We start from the raw sequence: 21853 nt of genomic DNA, 5'->3' as shown, positions 1-21853 counted from the left end.
CTAAGAGTATGTGCAAATATTGACGGAAGGACTTTCTGATCTGTGTTGCATACTGCCTGTAAATACAAACTACGGCTAATTGCTTTTGGAATACCAGTAGTCTTCAAAACTAAAAAAACATATGGCATTGAAAATTAAAGTAATTCTTGTTTGCAAACTAGGATGGATTTTGTTGGTTTGGATTTTTTTTTAATGCAACTCTTTTCTGGTTCTTTTCCAAAATGCCTTTAAAACTTCAGGTAAATGGAATATTTGTAGGTATCTCATGGGACTCAGTTGCTAGGTATTCAGATAAAATGTGTATTCAGTTATTCAGTTGGCAAGACTGTATGTTACTAAGGTGAGATTCACCCTTTTCTTCACAAAGAAGAGAAACAATAATTATTTTGCATCTCTTACAAAAACAGAGTGAAAATTTAATATCTCAAAATGAGGTTTTTTGTATTTTTAGGCCAAGTATTATTCAGGCATGCTGAGATTACAGCTGTCCAATGGTGACCTGTTTTTTTGTCCACTTAGAAATTAATGGGACCTTGGTACTTATTTATACCTATACTATGAATAAAAAAGATGCAGTTTTCTTCCTGTCTAGTATAAAATAAAATTAATAATGTAATGAAAGATAAAAATCATATAAGAATGGCTGACCTTCTGTTTCTGGCTTTTGTAGTACAGGAGATGAAAAAACAGCTGTGTTTGAACACTACTGCTTGAAAAGCATAAATTAGACTGAAAATATTTTATTGTTGCTATTACAGGATAAGAAGGCTTACCTGGACATCATCCACACCTATATGGAAGTCCATGGAACTGTTCACGGGACAAGCACCATGTATATTCCTGGCTATGTAAAAAACCATGGCATACTCAGTGGGCGGGATTTGCAGTTTCTACTGAGGGAAACCAAAGTAAGTTTGTCAAGAGGGAGTAGTGGCAAAAATAGCTACAGACAGACAGTATCTGAAGTGCATGCTTTTCACCTCCTACAACTGAGCTCCTAATTTAAAAGTATTAGAAAAATAAATTATCAAATGGAAAGGAGCTTAAGTTGTCTTCTGCTAAGAATATGTTTTTCCTTGTGTCCATGTCTTGTGGATTGACAGCTGTTATTAGAAAATTTTGATGACAACCTACAGTCACAGACACATTTAACAACCAGCTTGAAAAATATGTATTTCATTTTCTTAAATGTGATATTTAGCTCAAGGAGATTATCAGCTGAGAATGTGCTTTGTTTTGCAATCCCTGATGTGAAAAGCTGTACAGTAGGCATGTTTGCTCTGCCCTACCAATGACTTTAACCTGGAGCAACCCTACTCTCTGGGGGAGAAAAGAGGAAAAGTAAGCACTTCATTCGTCATTCAGTTCCTTCCTCTACCGCAGTGGTGCAGAGAGAGCGAGCAAAAGAGTGTGCTTTTTGTGGTGTACTTTGCCTGTGACCTCATAGTCAAGGGAACTCAAGATAAGGGACACTATATAGACTGAAATAAATCAACTTCCGTACCCATAGTTAGAATGCCTTATGGAGTTTTTCTGTGCCATTCCCATAATGTCTGTGGCACTTTACAACATTAAAACACTTTAGCAGAGTTATTACGTATAAATAAGATGTTTAACTTTCAGTTGGTGAAAGAATTGATTTGTGTGTTTACAATTAGCAAAATGTGTGGAACTGCAGCACTTACTCCCCATTGTTGATAGTTCCTTGCTGTGCACTTCTACAGAAGAATCTATTAAAAAAGGAAAAGGAAAAAGCAAGGACCTCCTAGTCTTCCCACATGACTGCAGAAATCTCCGTTTTGAATATTTGGGAAAATGATGGTAATTTGACATCTCTGTTGGCAAATTTGCCAACAGTGACAGCTGTTGGCAAATTATGACTTTTAAAGGCAGCCACTGTGTGTCTGATGTACTTAATGCATACAGATACACATTGTTGCAGATTAAAAAGTCAACACTTTCGTCACAGGTACTACTGACATTACACAGCTCTTGCCTGTGCAGAGCATGAAGTCACGGTATTAATCATAGTACTAACGTGGGAAGAATATTGACATTTTAATAACCCCAAGCACAAACAGTGACTTCCTTCTGGGGGAAAGAAAAGAAGTGTTTGATTCACTGAATAGTAAAATAAGCTCCTGAACTTCCTATAGAATTACTGAAGTACTTACAATTTATAAAGTTCATTGTAACAGTTACACTTGACTGAGCCTACCTCTAATTCTTTATCAGTCATCATACATGAATTACACTAAAGAGCTTTATTTTCAATATCAAATAGCATATCTAGTTGTTATTGGTCATATTTGCAGTGGTCTGAGATGCAGTGTAAAAACACTGTCATTTTAAGGACAGATTCCAGCCAATACAAACATATTATACAGATCAGCGCAATGAAGTTATATGGGGTTTGTGACACAGGAAGTAGCCAGACTAATTTCACTCAGTTTTCAGCTAATTGCAGTATCAGATAGAAGATAACTGTCTTGTGATTTTGAAGTTCTCCTGAGCTCAGTGAGTTGCTTATTTTTCACAAATTATATTTTTGTGAAAAGCCTGGATTTACACTGTGCTGTTTTTAGAGTCCTACAAGCACTTTAGGTTTTAATGATTTTCTGTACTCTTGTGCATTGTTTTGGGGTTGTTTTTTTTGATTCCTAACACTGGGGGAAATCCTTTGAGAATTTGTTGCATTTCTTAGTAGATGGCACTGAGAAACACATCATTTTTAAGTCCGCATTAATTAAGTCCACAAATAGTATTTTCAGGTGACTTTTCTGAGCTTTAGTAGCAGATTTGCAAATGACAAAAGCTGTTTTCCTTTTAAGGAAATTATTTATTTCTGATACAGCCAGGCTAGCACAACTTTGACTTGATGATAAGCAGTTAAGTGTCCATCTGCTTCTCCTAATACTTACTATTGTCAGGCAAATGGGAGTGCAGCGTATTTCTGATGTTGCAACAAAATAAAATTAAGTATGGTCTACTGCAGCATTAATCTCAGTTATTCTGTCTAACACTGTTCTGATATATATAGTTTAACAGAAGAAGTGAAACAGCAGCATCCTGAGATTGAAAGTGGAAACTGAAATTTACTATTTAATTTGTTTGGACTTTCTCAATTGAAGGCAGATTTTGGGGTTGGTTTTGGGGTTGGTGTTTTTATTTGCTAGCTGATGCTTGGTACCTCTTAGGTACACTGGCTGTTCCGCCTTAGCATATGGTTGCCTCTCAGTGTTGATCAACAGACACACTTGTTCTAAATCTTCTTGTTGCCTGTACATTTAAGTTTCAGATTTTGATATCCTGAGACAACACTTCAATGTAGATTAGCATAAAACACCACTCACCTCTCTCTACTGGCCATCTGCTGCCCGTGTGGGTCAGTTGTGTTTATATCAAATGGATCATGGATTGAATTGCTAAAAGAAGTGCAGGTTTTTCACAAAAATCAAGCTGACTTGAATGGGAGCTTTGTGCCCTGAGGAGCCTCATATATGTGTGCATGTGTGCACATGCGTTCAGTGATGGTTAAGGACACTTTTTAATCATAATCACTTTAATCGCTAGGCAACATGACCAGAACCCCATAATGAATTTAGTTATGGGGATTTGTCACTAGACAATCAGTTTGCTGAAAGTACATGAATAATCAGAGCCGTAACTCCAGGATGGTAACATCTGTGGGTACAGTGCTCATTTGAACCATCTAGGCCTGCTGTGTGCTGTCTCCAAGCAGCAACCTATGTCTTTAAGCGTCCAGAAACTTTCAGATTTTTCTTAATCTAAACATATGTTTTGAGACACAATCGCAAGGATTGTCTTTCATTGCTTGTGATTTCACCATTGTGTTAGCAAGTGTTTATTAGGTCAGATGGCATAAGCTAGGTTTCAGAAAGCCAGATCTAAATAATAATTTTAAAAATTACACAGTTCGTTCTTCTCAGAAGTGTCAGTTGCAGTGCTTCATTTTGCCCTTAGACAGCGATATACTGATAGGTGACGGCTCTGTCATGATTCTTGATCAGAGCTTTGCATTCCCAGAACGTATTTGGTCTCTCTCCAGTATAGGACACAGTTACTCTCAAAAGCATGCAGCTGCCATTTCATTTTGGTGTGTGTTATAAAGCAGCGCATTTCCGAGTAAGTGTGTTTTCCAAGCAGGAGGGGGCTGTTTGAGATTCATCATGACTAGTTCAGCCGTGTAGCACATGGCAAAACTGCAACATGTCAACAGTTCCTAATGAGAAGATGTAAAGCCATTCATCACGTCAGAGGAAAATAGGGTAGGCGAGCTGGCAGCCTTCCTGCCAACTTATGTGGCTTCTTGCCAAGTGGGCAGCTGGAAGAGTTGGACCAGACTCTCTTGGAAGAACCACTACTGAATTCTTGAGAATATTCCTCCTTTTGAGACAGTTTCAGATGCAACTTTGTACTTCTAGTCACTGTGAATTTTTGAGGGGATCCAAATTCTTTTACTAAGTGGAAGCAAAACCCTGTTTAGACAGTTTTGGAAAAATCCCATTGCAGGGTTAGATTCATATTGTCTTTTAGGAAATAATGCATTTTTCACTTCCACACACTTCACAAGATCATCTGAAAAGACATTTAACTAGTGAGTCTTTTCTAAGTTGTTTCAATCACAAAAGGACTTTTCCAGAAATAATTTTATATTGAGAAAAATATATCAAGATAGTTAACCTTTGCTACACATCCTTTTCTGTAGTTCAGAAGAGAATATGTAGTTCAGTCAAGAGGCAAGCAAAAGTGGTGATAAACCTACCAACCCAATAGAATATATTAGCTAAAGTGAGTAATGTTAGAAACTGGGGAGGAGATGATAAACACCCATCTTTCTGGATCTGTAGCATTTAGTCTCTGGAATATGAAATTGTTCTTTTAAATATTCAGCTACTCAAAGTTACAGTCAGTGAAGTAAAGCATTCACTCCTTATTTTATCCTTTTGGCTATAATTTAGAAAGGCTGTTTGTTCAAATTCTCATTTTAATAATAGTCTGATCTGGTGCCGTAAACTCCTCAAGTTAATTACTTAGTGTCAACTAAGTGGTTTCCAAAAAATAAAACTATGCTGTTTTTTAATGGGAGTTATTGTGAAGCACTTTTTTATGTCAGAGAAGTCTCCATTTGGCTCTTACACCATGAAAGGACTGTTTACATTATGATCGGAAAAGAATGGTGTCTTGGCAGGTCTGATGCTGGGTGGCCAACTCAAAAGCCTGAAAGTCCAAACCAGGGGTTCGGTTCCCTGCAAAGGCAGAAAAGGTTCCTGAGGAGCCTTTCATATGAAAACCAAAGAATTGATGCTTAAGGGTTTCAACACCTGCTTTGCTCAAGTTGGGCAAGTGAGACTGCAGATACGAAACCCCTTTTCTGATTGATGCAGACCTACAGGCACCGGCACACCTGGGTAGTGACCTTGCAAACAAGGAAATGGTTTAAAAAAATAGAAACAAAACATGCTGCCATTACTGTGATGATTTTACATCTCTACTTATTTATTGTTATCTCCTTTAGACAGACTTTTATATGGTAATCTCCTCCTGTTAATCATCTCGTTATATGGGGCGTTAGCAATACAGAGCCCATTGTGTCATGTGCCCCCTTAAAGCACTGTATGAAAAATAATGGTTTCAGTTTTCAGAAACATTTGAAAAGTGAGAAAAATGCTCACATAGCGAAAATGAAATGGTTTAAAGCACTAATCAATCATTAAAGCATAAAGGAATTCTACTCTGCATAGCAATTCTGTTGCAGCTAACAAAGCAAGATCAGGGCTAAAACTTTTGAACCACATGTACCCACAGTTATATTGCCAACATTGTCAAGTTTGGAGTTTTGTGTTACAGATTTTGCGTTATAGAGCTTCAGCCTTCAGAGGGGAAGGTGCCTCTCCATGGTGGACTGTGTTACCAGACATAGTGTCCAGTAAGAGAGTACCCAAAAAACCATAGTCAGCACCTTATGTGGTGGGGGCAACAATTTAGATCACAAAATCGTGGAAATACAGTCTGTTCTAAATCTTTACCAGTCTGTGGAAGAGAGATCTGACTTCCACACAGCCTCAGCTCTACATGGATGCTTGCTTCGCTGGTACCTGAAAATTGTTGCCTGTTATTTCTTCTTTTTTTTTTTTTTTTAATTTTTTTTTTCCTCCCAGTTCTTTTTCAATTAGTGACTTACAGCATTGTGTTGCATGCTTTCAGGAAGTATCTTGACAGATTGTTTTAGCCTTTCTGGAAATAACAAGCTGCATGTAATTCAAAGGATTAGCAAATTAGGGCATCATAAGAATGAGTTACAGAAGTGACCTGTGTTCTCTAATGCTTGGTTTTTTTGAACATAATGAATGTGACTTTCTTCAGGCAGTTAAGATATTCCTCAGTTTTGATCTTTGTACCGTACAAAAATACTAGCTCCCTAACCAAGGAATGTTAATCAAGGTGAATTTTCAGGAGCAGGGTCTAGATTGAGTTGGGGAATTTCAGCTGACCTGATGACAATGGGATGATGGCGAGTGATAGAAGATTTTGGAGGGTTGAAAGAAGGGGGTGCTGCGGGCCAGGCTGCAACCTCAGGCCAACAGACAGCGCACACACATACACAATTCTAGCAATCAGACACATCTTTCTTTCGTCAAAGGTATGGTGCTGCTTAGAGGTAAGGCTGGAAAACAAATTTGAAACAGGTGGTAAACTATTTATTATAGATTAAGTGCTGACAGTGTGCTCTGTGCTGACAGAACATAAACCCATGCTTCTTTCCCCATGGAGCTTCCTCCTAAATAAATAGACCAATCAGACACAGAACTGTTAAGCAATGCACAGCAGCAGTTTATTAAAAAAGTGAAAAACTAAGCAAACAAACCAGCATTCTCCACATAACAGACAAACACAGGATCATAGGAGAATTGATACTTCAGATGGTTTTAATTGCTGGTTCTCAGCTGGTTTTCCACCTGAACTAAGGCGCAGTTTAAATAAAAAACAATATGTGTGCAGACTGCATGAAATGGTTTGATGTCTGTAATTCATTATTTTCAAGAGATTACCTTTCTTTAAATTAAGCCTCTTTTGAGACGAGATTTAAGATGTGGTTTTGCTGATTGGAAGGTAATATATCTTATGCTGTAGATGAAACCCAAATTTAGATAATCTAACTTTAATGGAGATAGTCTTCCAGATCTTCTTTTTCAATCAGCCACTGTAAGATTTAAATCCATGAGATAGCTGAGAAACTTTTTAAAAGTAGGTGACTTTTTTAACGTGACAGTTGAAAACTAACAATATGCAGCTCTATGCAGTGAAAATTGTATGACCTCAACTATGCCAAGAAGTGTTAACTTTCTTTTTAAAATGAGCCAACTCACAATTTGTACTGTTGCTGTCATGGGTCAGAGAGGATTGATACTGCAATACCTGTGCATGACAATACTGACTACAGTTTTATACGTCAAAGTTCAGATCAGCTCTTAGAAAGGGCCTTCAGTTTTGAATTTTTTGTTACTAGGATTCATTTCTGTATTGCAGAAAATTGAATGTGGAATAGTATTTGACCTCTTGGAATACGTACACCCTGAATACATGATCCTAATAGTTATGAAGATTGCTCTTTATTTTCTTGAAAAGAAAAAGGCAGTGTGTATATATATATATATATAAAATGATGTAACAGTGCTGAGAAATTACTGTTATAAATCAGAGTTTGTAATTCTCCCATTATATACAGACATAGAAATAAAGATGAAGAATCCTGTATTTGATTCAGGGTGGTTAATTATGTTGGGCCAGGAAAGGGGTCAAGATCCAACTAAAAGCCAGGCAATTCTGAAAAAATACTAAATTTCTTTAGATTGGAGAAAAGCACTGCCTTGTCTAGAGCACCTCTAATCTCAGCTGATATAAGAATAGCTTTGTGATGCCTTTTTCCTCCTTTGATACCTTGGAGGTGGTGTTGAGCCCTCTTAATCCTATGCAAGCTCTTGCCGAGGTAGTGTCTTCAGCTGATGTTTGCTGCCATCTACCGTTTTAATTATAAGGCTTAATGGGTTTGCCAGGAGTATGTTCATGTTGGCAAAACGAGCAGGTTGGCTGATGTGGGAGAGAGGGGGAAAACAGTAGTGTAGCTGTTCCGTGAGGTTGCTGCAGTAAAGCCTGGACATGCAGGAGAGCGCCAGCAGTTCCATTTCAACACCAGTCAAACCACCAAATGACTTTTTTCCCAAGAAGTAACTGAAAGGGTCTGTTGCCTCAGCTCCACAAAAGACCACCTCAGCTCACTACAGCAGATTGTTGTCAAATGTGTTTTGCAGGACATTCTGTAACTGCTTGGGTAGGGGGGTGGTGAGCTGCTGAATTCCTCCCATTTTCTTCTTAATGTTACTTTTTTTTTTAGGCTGGTCCATTTAGAGTGCATTGTTATTTGTTTTAAGTTGGCTCTTAACTGTCAGGTTTTGTAAAGAACAAAAAATAAGGCAGCTCTTGTTTTCTATTTTTCAGCTGTTCGTCGGTCTTGGATTTCCATATGAAGGGCCAGCTCCTTTGGAGGCTATTGCTAACGGATGTGCTTTTCTAAATTTAAGATTTAACCCACCAAAAAGTAGCAAAAACACAGAGTTTTTCAAAGGCAAACCTACACTCCGTGAGGTAAGCTTTATCAATCTTGATAATTTCTATATCAACAATGATTGTGGATTTCTTTCTAGTAACACAACGCAGGAAAAAATCAGTATCCACAGTTTATGGCAAAAGGTGTGCAACTGTTGTTTTCTTTAGCCATCAGTGGGATTGTCAGTCCTTATTTTTATAAGATAATCAAAATTTTTCATTAACATACTGTTAAGCTTTATCTCTAGATTTGCCTGTATGTACATTCTGCTTCTTATTACTGATAGCTCATAAACTGAAGTTTCACTTGAAAACCGGATCTTCTGCCCAGGAAGAGGTTGTGTCATCTGGTACATGACGTATCATTTGAAAGTGGTTCTATTTTGTTGAAGAAACAAACATTACCATGTACTGTGCAGGAAGTAAATAGGCATTTAAGTAAATTATAAAAATGAAATTTGTGGGTGGTGATGTGTATTTTGGGATATTATGTCCTTTCTCAGAAAGGACCTGTTCAAGCCACTGTTGAGCTAAGCTATTAATGGTCACACCCCACCATGTTTGTGATTAAACACTGAAGACATTTGGAGAATTGACTGTTTAAGAGAACAGGAAAACCAAACCTCTAAGGTTCGAATCAGCAAGTGTGTTTAGACTCAAGCAAGAGAAAAATGAGGCTAAGTAAATGAGCCTCTCATCCTGGTGCTGACTTTGGAATATTTTTCTTCAGTGTAGGTAAAATTCAACCTCTACCACTTGCAAGCATTTAACAGTCATGTAGCCATCTCTGACAGCACTTTTGTCTGTGACCATGGCTTCTTCATAGGTGTATCACAGAATACCATAGAATCATAGAATACCAGGTCAGAAGGGACCTCAAGGATCATCTGGTCCAACCTACATGTATATGCTTATTTTCTTTACATAATTATCTGAAGGGGAAGCTCTCAGGTTAACACTTAGATTATGTGAGAACCTTACAGAGCCATATTTCCCAATTTAAGTTACACTTGGGCTATATAAGTTGCTTACTGAGCACTGCCAAAGTTGATCAGCAAAAGACAGTTTCATATTTTGAGATAGGAACATAAGGTTCTTGTGATTTTGTGATCCAGACCTGTAATTGTCTTTCAGCTTGTTATTTGTTCAGGACATGAGTTCAAACTCATTCTCACAGCTTGCATCACTGACAAAGGCAGTAATAATAAGGGAGGAAAAATCTGTTTAAATTTTCTCCTTGGGCATGGCACCTTTCAAAGCTTTTCTTCTATGGTTGTTTGACTGTTTGTCTCAGTTCCAGTTGTTCTGTGCCCAGACACTATAATGGTGAGGCTCAGTAAATAATCTGGACCCACCTAACTCTTTAGTAGGAACTTTAGAGCTTGGAATGCTGTGCTAAATGCCTCTGGCATGTGTCAGCACTAGCAGAAATGCTGTGCACCTGACTTGCACAGAAAAATAATCCCTCTTGACTACTTAAGTAGAAAATAGTATAATGAACACTCAGCACTAATACTGCTGTGTTCACATGCTCTGCTGACCTATGCTATGAGTAACCTTTTCTCTTAACCGGTTTTCACAACTGCATTTAGATCTGATTGCCAGTAATCCATCTGCTGGTTCTTTGGGATTAAGAAAGTTCTTAAATCCTCCTCTCAGTTTTTTTTCAAATGTTAAAAGAGAACAAAAAAAAGCATGTGTAGTTCTGCAAGTTGGTTATCCAGATGAAGATAAACTCTGTGCTTAGCACTTTCATAATGTAACCACTGCAAGTCACTACCTCCATCTTGTTCTAGGTAGAATTTATTGGGGAGTTAATTGTTTCCCCTCTCCCCCCAGGGTGAGGTCCTGTAGTGAAAACTCTGTACAAAAACTGGAAATTGCAATTTGCATTTTAGATCAGCAGTTGTTTTGTCTTAGGACATGATTTTGCTGAAGGAAAAAGGCAGGGAAAAAAGAAGAAAAAGTCACCTTCAAGCAGCTTCTTTTGTACCAGTATTTGTACCAATATTTCTTCTCCATTCCAACTCACTCTCCTCAAAAGAAAGACAACATTGTATGATAAATCTAGTTGAAATGTGTTCTTGGTGGGTGTCATTTCTTTCATTGCCTGCTTTGAGGAAGAAAGGAAGGAAAAAAAATCTGAAATTCTGAAATTACAAATTAATTCCAAATCTATTTTATAAGAATTCTTAGAGATTTTAGTTAGAGAGGGAGTATCTCTGGAATATCTAAATCATTAAACCTTGGCTAATTAAAGGATTTCAGCATTAGGAAATAGTCTTAATATTTTCGGTTAAGTATAGATGCAGAATAACTGGTGCAATAAAAATACGTTACTAGTTACTCTTAATACTTAAAACAGCTACTAGTCTGAGAAGCTCAGTTGTTTGTCTTCCAGATAAGATCTAGCTTGAATTTTGCTCTCTATATGAAATGGTAGAGAAAGAGTGGTCTAAGGCATAACTCCTAAAGCTTTGTGGAATTTAAAACAGTGGTTTATGTTCATATTTTTAAAGGTGCAGTAGAAGGTTACTATTGTTACTGAGAGCAATATGACTGTAGCTTCATCCATCTGAAGTCCAGACATAAATGCCCTGGGAACTCAGTCTTGGTAACCCAAACACTTTGGGTCTTTGGACTGTCTGGAGGAATTTAAAATATGCCAATGGGAGCACGGTGCAGTGGGCTGCAAGTGAATGTGGGCAGCTATGGAAACTGTCTGTGTGCAGGAGCATCCTGAGTTACTGCCCAGTACCTACAGTCTTCCAGCCAGTCCATGGACTCTCACCACCACACTGCCCTGCAGCCAAAGGTGTAACCTGCACAGAGGCCCCTGGAGCATTGGTCTCAGAGCACAGAATTCTGCTAGCTGATCCCATATCAAACGCTAAGACTGGCTCCTCCTGTCCCCAGGCAAACTGCAATAGGCAACATTTTTTTTTAAGTTCTTCCTTACATTCATTTGAGGAAGCGATCAAGTACTGTCTTTGCCCAGTGCAGGAGAGGGTTCTGTCCAACAGACTGTCTCCTACTTCAGATCTTTTGCACTGTCTAGATTTTTCTTCGTATCATGCGTAAAGATGCAACTGCATAAAAATTGTCTACAAATAATCTGTCCCGTAGGGTGTGGGATTTTTAATTTTTTAAGAAGCAGTTGCTTTCTGCTTGTGTAACACTCCCCTCTCTTCTCCAGCTTTTGCTTCCTCTCAGTGTGTTCATTCGCATGTTCTCACTCCTGTCACAAAAATTTTGGTGCCATCCTTCGTGTTCTGAGAGCAATCTCTGATACTTTTCTTAGTTATCTACTTGGGTATTTATGGAATTTGTTTTCTCACAGAGTGGTGAGTAAAATATTTTCAACTTAACACTCTTATTGAGGTCAGAGTACTCTTGCACTATCACCAGCGCAAGTCAGAATTCATCCTAAATTGTAGAAATGATCCTTTATTCTCTGCTACTCACAGAATCTTGGAAATGGTTGAAATTTGAAGAAGAGACAGGGTGAGGATATTGTCTGAAGGTGAGGCGGGGTGAGGATGACACCTCTTGAAGCCAGTCAGGCAGGTCTAACCAGGACTGCTAGCAATTACGGGTTATGAAAACAGTTGCTCTGTGAATGAGCTCTGGGGAGAAATAGTCACATTATAAGCATAATTTCAGTAAGCATCAATTCTTCTGTGATGTGGGTCATTATGAGGATCAAAGCCACAAATTAGAGGGGCACAAATGTTACTTGTGATCTTCGTTACCTGATCTTCAGTTTTCCAGCTAAATTCACTCTCTAAATTTAAATGCAGAAAATCTGAAAGATAACGTGGAAAGAATGGCACTGTTAGATTCTGGCTGAATACTTGTGTTATGCTAGCAGATTTCATCCAAAAGGTCTGATGAAGAGAGTGAGAGGGAAGGACATCTTGACACACTGATTTTTTACCAGTATCTTTTCTTCCTTTCAGTTGACATCTCAGCATCCCTATGCTGAAGTTTACATTGGGAAGCCCCATGTGTGGACTGTAGACATCAACGATCTTTCTGAAGTTGAGAAAGCTGTGAAATCAATTTTGAATCAAAAGGTGAGAAATGTATCCTGGGTTTGTCATCAGCACTTAAGGGTGCATTGTGTACGACATGTAGAGTGCTCCTTAGTCTAATTAAAGCAGAGTGCTGCAATTTGGTAGGATATTGGGTGGGGAAAAATGTTGTTATGTATCTGTGGTATGTAATTATCATGGTTTGATTTAGTAGTGGGTATGTCAGGTTTTTACCTGAAAAAATGAGTATGAGTGAATTTTACAGCAATGTGAATTTCATACAAAGTGATACAGCAGTCTGTGCTTTCTGTGCATTCAGTGGGGAAGTTTTCTTGCTGATTCTTAGGGCATTGTAGGCTGTCCAAATACATGCTCAACTCTTTTGGCTGATTTTGTAGCCTTGACATAGCTGCCGCTGAGGCACTTGTGCATTTACAGTGTGGAATTGTAATGAGGGCGCTTCAAGGGCCAGGGTGGGGGGAAAGTTTGAAGTAATTTTCAAAGGTATCACATTCCTTTTTTGTCTTAATGTTTCATTTTTCGCTTCAACTCCAGAACTGAAATTTAGTTAAAACAGGAGCTCTGAAATCCCTTAGGGTCTCAGGCTGGCTTTGTACGCATTACGTTGCAGTATACCATGAGTGTCCTTAAAATAATCACTGGGCAACTTTTATTGCCTTTAAAACAAGAAAAGATCAGCTTAAACTGCTGATGGTTCTGCAAAATTGTGATTTTTTTAATGAGTTTATTTGGTTTTATTGTTGCTGCTTAGGCTGTAGTGTAGCATTTGGAATACAAGCTGCTACCACACAGCACACTACAAAGCTCATTTAAAGAAAAAAAACTCTAACCTTAACACACTGTATTTCCACAGATTGACCCTTATTTGCCCTATGAATTTACCTGTGAGGGGATGCTTCAGAGGATGAATGCATTTATTGAAAGACAGGTAGGAACTTTTATTGTGGATGACTCTTTTGTTTTATGCTGGAAAGGGAGAACCCTCTCGATTTTAAAGCATTCTTGCCATTCAAGTAGAAATAGTAGCTGTGCAGTCCTTGGCGTTAAGGAGAAAGGAAAACTAATTTTGCAGTGTATATGTGACTTCTTTAACTGTGTACACACAGAAAAAAATCTTCGATCATGAGGTATCACATAAATATAGAGATACATTTGTCACAGAATTGCACTTAGGCTAAAGCCTCTGGGCAGATTTTTCAAGTATTTAGTTTCAGTTGATAAAGTTTTAAATGGTTTGAAAGCCAGTTACTTAAAGGACTTCTGGTCCCCATGCATTACCACCAGCTGAGAGCAGCAGAGGACACTGAGTTATAGTAATAAACTGCATAGAATGCTATGGGATCCTGATTTCTAGAAACTGTGTGTTTGCTTGGACTTCTGCCCAGGGCCAGATCTGCTGCAGCACTGGCTCTGCCTTTTTTTCTGGGTGCTGCAGAAGAAAGATAGGAACAAGCTTTATCTCTGATATGCCAATTAATTGCCAGGATTTCTTTAAAATGAAATCACTGGACATGCTTCTGTATCTGTATTTCTGAAAATGGATGATATTAAATACAGTAATAAAGATTTCAGGTCAGAAATGTAGTTAACATAACATAGCTGTTTCCAGTTTCCTGACAATAAGCACTTTAAGCTTTTTGCTGCTGTATTTGTGACGTAGCTTGAAAAGTATCTCTGCTTCTTTTGATTCTTCTACTCGAGTTAGCTATAATTGAGAGGTTTTGTCAATACAGGAAGAAGTGGAGCTCAGTGTAAAGGAGAAAAGGAGACAATCTAGAGATAGTGTTTGTGGGGCAAATCTGTTTCTCCTCTCTGGACCTCCTCCAAGTGCTGAGCCCTGGCCTGTACTGCCTGCTTCTCAGAAATAAATAGAGCATTGTAATTTTGTTCATTGCTTTGACTGATTGTCAAAAGCCATTACTGTTTCACAGCCCCCAGCATGCTCAAGCATCATCATTAGCTGCATGTGCTTAGCACTGTGCCTGATTAACAATGTCACATGAAGCAAAACCAAAGGTTGAGAACTTATTTTGAAGAGCTTTTGGTGGGAGGGAGGCAGGACAGAGGAAGCAGCACAAGCTTGGAACAGGAACAAAGGTGCATGGAACTGGTCAAGTTCAGAAGTTCTGCAGTACATTAACTAAAAGAATGTGGTCTTCTGGGATGTTTGAATGTGAAGAGGATGGGGCCAGATACAGTCACCCACAAGTCACCATATGGGACAATAAAACTCTAGGATTTAAAGGAGTTGTCTGGAGTTCCCCTTTTGGGGCCTTGGCTCAGGATCAGGAGGGAGGACGGTGTTCACAAGAAAGGTTTAGTGAATTCCCCAAGTCTTCAGACAGCTGAGCGGAAGGTCTTTAGGGTCTGAAGCGAGAGAACTACTGTGAGCTGTGGCTTCATGTTTAGCAGTGCCACCACTCCTCCCTGACAGTGCACTGCCCTTGGCAGCGACCCTGCGTGGCTGTTAAGTGCATCTGCGCTATCTGCTGAATCCATCCCTTGATCCTGTTTGCTCTGTGGCTGTACAAACAGTCGTGTCAGCTCTTTGAAGCGGCAGCATAGAGTGGGAGCCAAAGGGTGGGACTGCTGAAGTTGGCCCTGCCATCAAAGGAGCAGCCAAGCAACTGCAGCTGAAGCAGCTGTGGAATTACTTGTTGCAAACCTGGGAGCTGCTTGATGAGGCAGGCTGGGCTGATGCAACAGATACTTCGAAAGATGTGGTCAAGTGGAGTATTAGTTAACCCAGCAGAAAATGGTTTTGGCAGGGCTCTACTAGGTTAGCAAATTGATTTTGCTCAGCAGAGGGTCAGCTGAGCACCAGAGCATGGCAGAGGGAGTGGAGCAAGGACATTCCTCCAAGAGCAAGAAAAGCCAAAGGGAGAATACCTCCTTTGATGGCAGTGCTAAGCCTGTCTTACCTCGAAGTTGTGATAGGTAAAAGAAGCATAAATGCAGTCTCTTGTGAAGCTTATAGCCTTCTGATTTAAATACCATCTTTTCTTTATTTCATCCTTATGCATGAGGGGTTGTGTGGCAGGATAGACTGGAGTGAAGATACCAAATTCAGGATTGTTTTGGTGGCTGGTAGCAAAACTAACCAGAGACAGCAAACTGAAGCACAGCCCTGTGTGCCAGTACCTGTGAACCTGATGTACTGTGAGACATGCTTCAAGGTGGTGTAAGCTGAGGGGAAGGCTTCCCACCAAGCTAAGGACTGGCAAGGGGAGCCTGTGCCCAGTCTGGGGGAAGAATTTTCAGCTAAGAGATGTTTAAAGCTGAAGCCCTCAGCAAATGGTGAAGCCTCACAAGCGATTCACTTCAAAAAGCTTTGTCTTCTGCGTGCATTAGCTCTGAATCCAATCCAATAGTACAGTTTATATTGTATGTATTACATTACTATATATTACAGTATTATATATTATATATATACTACAGTACTGGGCTGGATTTTGAAAGTATATAGATTTTTTTCCTGCATCTAGTATTTTTAATACTGATTTATGAAAGGACAGAATAAGCAGGGCACTTAAGTTCAAACAGCAAAATGACCTTTTGAAACAACCTTGTTAAAAAGTACCTCCAGCTATCCATTACTAACCTGTTTTTTCAGATGCTGTTAAAATTATTCTGCCATAAATATACCCTAAAATGATTTTTTTTTTCCCCAAATATGGCATGAGGAAATGGCTTAGAGCTGCATTAGGGGGACTTCAGAAGTTCTTTATTGACAGGGTGGTCAAGCACTGGAACAAACTCCACAGAAAGTGGTCATGGCCTCAGGCCAGTGTTCAAGAAGCATTTGAACAGTGCTCTTAGATATATGGTATAACTTTTAGATTGCCCTGTGTGGGTTCCAGAGTTGGCCACTGATCCTTTCCACATGGCTCTCCACATGGGCAACTTGAGACATTTCTCACCTAGCAGGTAACAGGCCTCTGGAATTCTCCTACCAGAACTTCCTCCTGATCCCTGTGCTAAGTATCACTTAGAAAATATATAACTAAGAAAACAGTTCTGCTAGCACCGAGTTAGTGAAACAGGAATCACTGAGAAAGCCAAAATGGGTTCGGTGTGTGGAAATAGAGGCTAGCTAGAGTTGTTTATGATAAATTAAAAATGGTGAAACTAGGGAAGAAGCTTCTGTGGTAAGAATGATAGTACCACATTTCAAGTAGCTATAAAAGGTGACGGTTCCTTCATGCTAAAAAGAAAAAGTTCTTTTTAAATGTGCTTAAATTAATGATTTTGATACGACCACAAGAGCTGCAAAATGAGTGTTTGGGTGATAATAACTACTTATTTTACTAATGGGAGAAATTACTTGCAAGGGACTGGATGCATCATAATAAAATATGATCTGTCACTGCAGGATTTTTGTCATGGGCAAGTGATGTGGCCCCCATTAAGTGCCCTTCAAGTAAAAATTGCTGAACCTGGAAAATCCTGTAAACAAGTTTGTCAGGAAAGCCAGCTCATCTGTGAGCCTTCCTTCTTTCAGCATCTCAACAAGGACAAAGCCCTACTTAGGTAAGTACTGAAAAGCACAAACATACTACTTGGTCTTGTTTTATTGCACTGGGTTTTGCCACACATGAAGCTTAGTGTACAAATTCTGTGAGAAGGGAAGGTGGGGAGAGGAGTGCTGGCTGGCTGGCTGGCAACAGCAAGCTGTGAGGTAGCTCTCATTCCTTCATAGCACTGGATGGTAGAAGCTACTGCTGTGCTTAGAGTGCCATTCCACATAGCTTGTGTTTTTGCAGTGAGACAGAACCAAGGCCAAAAATTTACATCTCTTCCTTCCCCCTTATCTCTGTGTGTGCACACTGTGTGGCACCCTTTGATGTTGGGTTTTCTGCGCTGAGTAAAGATGCTTGTGCTGCAGGGATCCCAGATGCCAGGACTATAATTGGGTTTGGATGGACCTGGTGCAGCCCTGGCTGAGCAGGTGCACTATGCTACAACTTTTGCCATATCCTTCTGAGAGTTAGTGAACTTATGTGACTCTGAATGCTAATGCTAGTTGTGCTCAGTCACCTGGGTCAGAAATGAAATGCATTTTGTTGCAGTAAATAGAACTCAGTACATACTGTGTTATTTCTGTCAGTTGTCTACATGATTTTAAATATAACACTTATAAAGCATTGCTTTTATTTATTGAGCTTCCTCTTTGGTCATGATTAACATCCATATTGAAGCATCTGTGTTCACTGGCAGTTAGCAGTTACTGTTTCTGCAAACCTTTTGTTGGTATTTTCCTACATAAAGAACTGTAAACCCTTGCACATGAAAGGTAGTGTCAATTTGTGAAGCTTACCAGCTATGCATTAAGGAAATTAATGTTGCTTTCAGGTGCTGCCTCTTTAGGAATATGTCTGTGTTCCTTTCAGAATGAAAACAAAGCACTCAAAGCTGGGCTCCAACCAATAGCTGTTAGGGAATCTGCTTTCTAGGTTTTTTATCTCCACTTTTTTGCTAAATTAAACTCTAGAATGTTTTTATTTTTGTATTTGATTTGAAAAATTGTAATTCCCAGTGGAATTCAGAAGCAGTTCATAGAAAAGTTTTGTCAGGCTTCCTTTCTAGCCGTCTAGACAACGTTATAATTCTGTGGAAAAAAAAAGCCCTGTTAAATGCTGAAAGCTACCAGTGTTTCGAGACTAAGTGAAAAACAAGCCCCCACTGGAAGCTACCCTCGTGCTTAAGCTTTGTGGTCAGAAAACAGCAACTGGAATTTTAATGTTTTCAGCTGCCCTGCACTAGCTGGCTCCCCAGAGCAGCAGGTCCCACACTGACCAGCTTCTGCTGCACAGTAGTTATCGCCTCATCTTCATAGTTTGGCTGAGCTACCTCACCTCGAGCTGTCCAGGGCTGCCTAGCATGGTGGGGCTCGCCTACAGGACTTCCCTGCTGAAATCAATGAGGGTATCTCACAATTTCATACTCTTTCGTTTTGTCTTACTAGAAATCCATGGTGTATTTTAAGTACTATGCTCTGGGGAACAGTCAAAAGCATTTTTTTCCTTTTTAACGTGTTTCATTAGTCTTTAGAAAAGCAGCAAAGGCTGTACTGCCCTCTGCAGAGAGAATCCGTGCAAGCAGAAAAAAATGAATTGTGTTCTGGAAATCTGCAACTCTTAAGTGTACTTGATTTAGGATTTAATATAGCATTTTATTTTTGTTTTAGCAATGAAGGACGAAAACTGTACTGAACTCCTGTAAACTCCACAGTGATATAGATCATTTGCTTTGCTTTTTAGGCATAATATCGAATGTCTTACCATGGAGTCCGCAAATGATATTCTGGTCCCCTCTTTTGATGGAAGAAGGAAGCACTGTGTTTTCCAGGGTGATCTCTTATTGTTCAGCTGTGCCGGATCCCACCCCACGCACAGAAGAATCTGCCCATGCAGAGACTATATTAAGGGGCAGGTTGCGCTTTGTAAAGACTGCCTATAGCAGCAGCAGAGCTTCTTTTGAGTTGAGAACAAAATGTAAGTAGTTTTGAGAGGAGCTACTTATTACTTCCTGCACTTTTGTCCAGGTTTTTCGCTGCAGGCAGAGCTATCATTGCTGGGCAGAATCATCTACTAAGAGAGGAGGGATTCATAACAAACAGCTAACTGATCTTTTTTTCCTATAAGAACATCTGCAGTGCAACTCTTCAGATTCCTTCATGTGGCTGTGAAGAGAAAGGAGTTTCATGTTCTACAGTGATTTGAAGATGACTGCACAGAATAGTTTGTAGAAAATTCCCAGACCCATCAAACTTCTTTTTTGTTGTTGTTGTTTGGGTGAAGTGTTTTCTATTTTTGTAATGAGTTAGGCCATCCCCCATCACGGTTAGCTAAAGGATCTCAACTTCATTCCAGTAGAAAATTGAGAAAGTGTGCTTGATGGCAGGGGTGCAGGGGCAGGAGGACTGATGTTTTATTCTAAGTGCACTGGTTTGGGTACTGCTTTAGTGTGAACAGCTATGAAGTTGTTTACTTCAGAAGAACTCGGACTCATAACTCTGTACCCTGTTCTTGGGTTAGCTGGGCCCGGTTCTTTTTTTTTGTCTTTTTTTTTTTTTAAACTTTGTACACAACAAGGCATTGTCTACATCAGAGCTGCTGCATCAGAGCAGTCTAATCCGAGAGTATCATGAATGAGCAAACAAGCAGTTGCCAGCGTCTGACACATCTCAGTGACTTGACAACTGACTACAGTTGTGGCATTCCTCAGTGTGGAAAAGCTACACAAACATACTGCCATTTTGGGAATGGACTCGTCAGTTTACTGGTCCCACTTAGAGAGTAATCCTTGGAATTTGCCCATGCTTCCGTTATAGTCTGTCTACTAGAAATACTGTGTGAAGCAAAAAGTATTCAGCATCATTGGAGCAATATTATCATTAGAGCCTCAGTCTGCTATGGCTTCCAGTAGTTAAAAGTGTTGCTGAATGACATAGAAAGGTTAAACTAAGCTAACTATAATTATTGTATGGTAGAAATGTAAAATGTCTTCATAACTAGCTAGGTTTTAAAGAGAAATCTTTTCTGAAGATCAAGTAAGAGGAGACAAACAACTGCTAAGAAAAGCATTGATCAGTCTCATGGGTTCTTTGTTTTTCTGGTTTGGGAGGCGTTTCTGGTTTGTTGGTTTTTTTTTTCCTTTTCTTTTTTTAAGCAGGCACACCAGTTACAAATTTAGAATAAAACAATTCAAGAGTTTGGAATTCAAATCAAACTTCATTTGCTTTAGAGCAGCAAGTTAACTCTTCTGAACTGTCATGGTTCATAGAGGTAATTTTTGTTACTTTCAGCAGAAGGTGGCATGCTTGACAGCACCATTTGTAGTCAGGAAATTACATGCTAAAATTAGAAACAAACCTGCATTGTATTTTGAAAGCAGTCATAGTCTGCAGGTTTACAATTTGGACATGCTTTGACCATGCAGGAAAAAAACTTCATATCAGTGTGAAGGGGTTTTCCATAAAGATCAACAAGCATAACCAGGTAATAGTGACAAGCATGGATACTTTCTGAGTTTTCCTTTCTTGGATGTATCTGGTTCATTCAGATTTTTCTTGTAACCAGCATTCATTACCTGTGTGTGAATATCAATGTATCTCTTGACCTACCAAAGACCAAGCAAGGGAAATGCTCTTTCATTGCGGATAAATTCTCCACACAGGAGAACAGAACAGTATATGTATTTAAATTTTCAATTTAAAAGCGTTGTATTAGCTTTCCAAGCTTTTTCTTTCCTATGTCAGCACTCAGTTTCCCTGTTACATCCCGTCACATTGCTGTGGACTACATAGTATCTTAATCCTGAGAGACTGTCGAGTATCCAAAAAAGATACGTGGGAGCTGGTGAAGAGCAGGGTCACCTGTAACTGGGTTGTGATGATGATAAAATCTGCTGTATTTTAGAGTCATTTTCCAGAAACAGAACAGCTGGTGCTATAATGGGTGGCAAACTTTTTGCATGAAAAGAAAACCAACAAATACAGAAATCCTTACTGTTACCATAGCTCAGCATTTGCTTCAGTCAGCACAAATGTCATATGCACCAGTTTTAATACCCTGGTAAAGCTGGGGGAGGAGAATTGGAAATCAGTCTGAACAGGTGCAACAATTCACTTTGTGTTTATATAAAATACTCCCCACATACCTGTGCATATTTGCTCAACTGGAACATCCGGACTATTACAGTATATATATATATATATATATATATATATATATATATACACACTTGGTGCTGAAAGTAAAGGCAATAGCAGAACTTGCCGTTACCTGTTCAGCCTGAGGTTCTTCAGGCAGGAATTTAGTTTGGAATGAGAGAGCACCGAAGTACATCAGGAACAAAGAGTTGTAGGTGCACACTTAAAGAATGCAAAACCCTTAGTTTTTGCTGTAGTATGATTCTTTGCTGTAAATACATATATGCTTGTTTCCCACACACACACACTGTATGGTCCACATGGCCTACTGCATTTTGTTTTGCCTCTGAACCTTTAAAGATGGAAGGGTTTGTGTATTTTTAAGATTTTCTGGTCTAGTGCTTTGCTCAGTGCTACATTTGCCTTTACCACAGCAGGGAGAGTCTCTTGTAAGCTGTTTCTTTCATGCTGTAGCACTGTTTCTAGTCTACTAAAGTGAATTAACTGTGTACTGGCA

At 39.2% G+C, this 21853-nt stretch overlaps 1 protein-coding gene across 3 annotated transcripts in view; it reads left to right on the top strand.

The window, feature by feature from the left end:
* MGAT5 (alpha-1,6-mannosylglycoprotein 6-beta-N-acetylglucosaminyltransferase) overlaps positions 1-21395 on the top strand; it is a 127300-nt gene extending 105905 nt beyond the window's left edge. For all 3 annotated transcript variants that reach the window (XM_057407184.1, XM_057407186.1, XM_057407183.1), the window contains 6 exons: positions 759-908; positions 8521-8667; positions 12588-12704; positions 13537-13611; positions 17056-17213; positions 18944-21395. In XM_057407184.1, the coding sequence (XP_057263167.1) occupies positions 759-908; positions 8521-8667; positions 12588-12704; positions 13537-13611; positions 17056-17213; positions 18944-19142 (846 nt within the window). In that variant the 3' untranslated portion in view covers positions 19143-21395. The remainder of the gene's footprint in view (positions 1-758; positions 909-8520; positions 8668-12587; positions 12705-13536; positions 13612-17055; positions 17214-18943) is intronic.
* The last annotated feature ends 458 nt before the right edge of the window (positions 21396-21853 follow it).

The sequence above is a fragment of the Pezoporus wallicus genome, unplaced genomic scaffold (assembly GCF_028554395.1).
Source record: "Pezoporus wallicus isolate ANWC-B61680 ecotype Strahan unplaced genomic scaffold, APGP_CSIRO_Pwel_v1 contig_4166, whole genome shotgun sequence".
In the NCBI taxonomy this organism is placed as follows: Eukaryota; Metazoa; Chordata; class Aves; order Psittaciformes; family Psittacidae; genus Pezoporus; species Pezoporus wallicus.
This window is presented reverse-complemented; position numbering and strand designations above follow the sequence as displayed.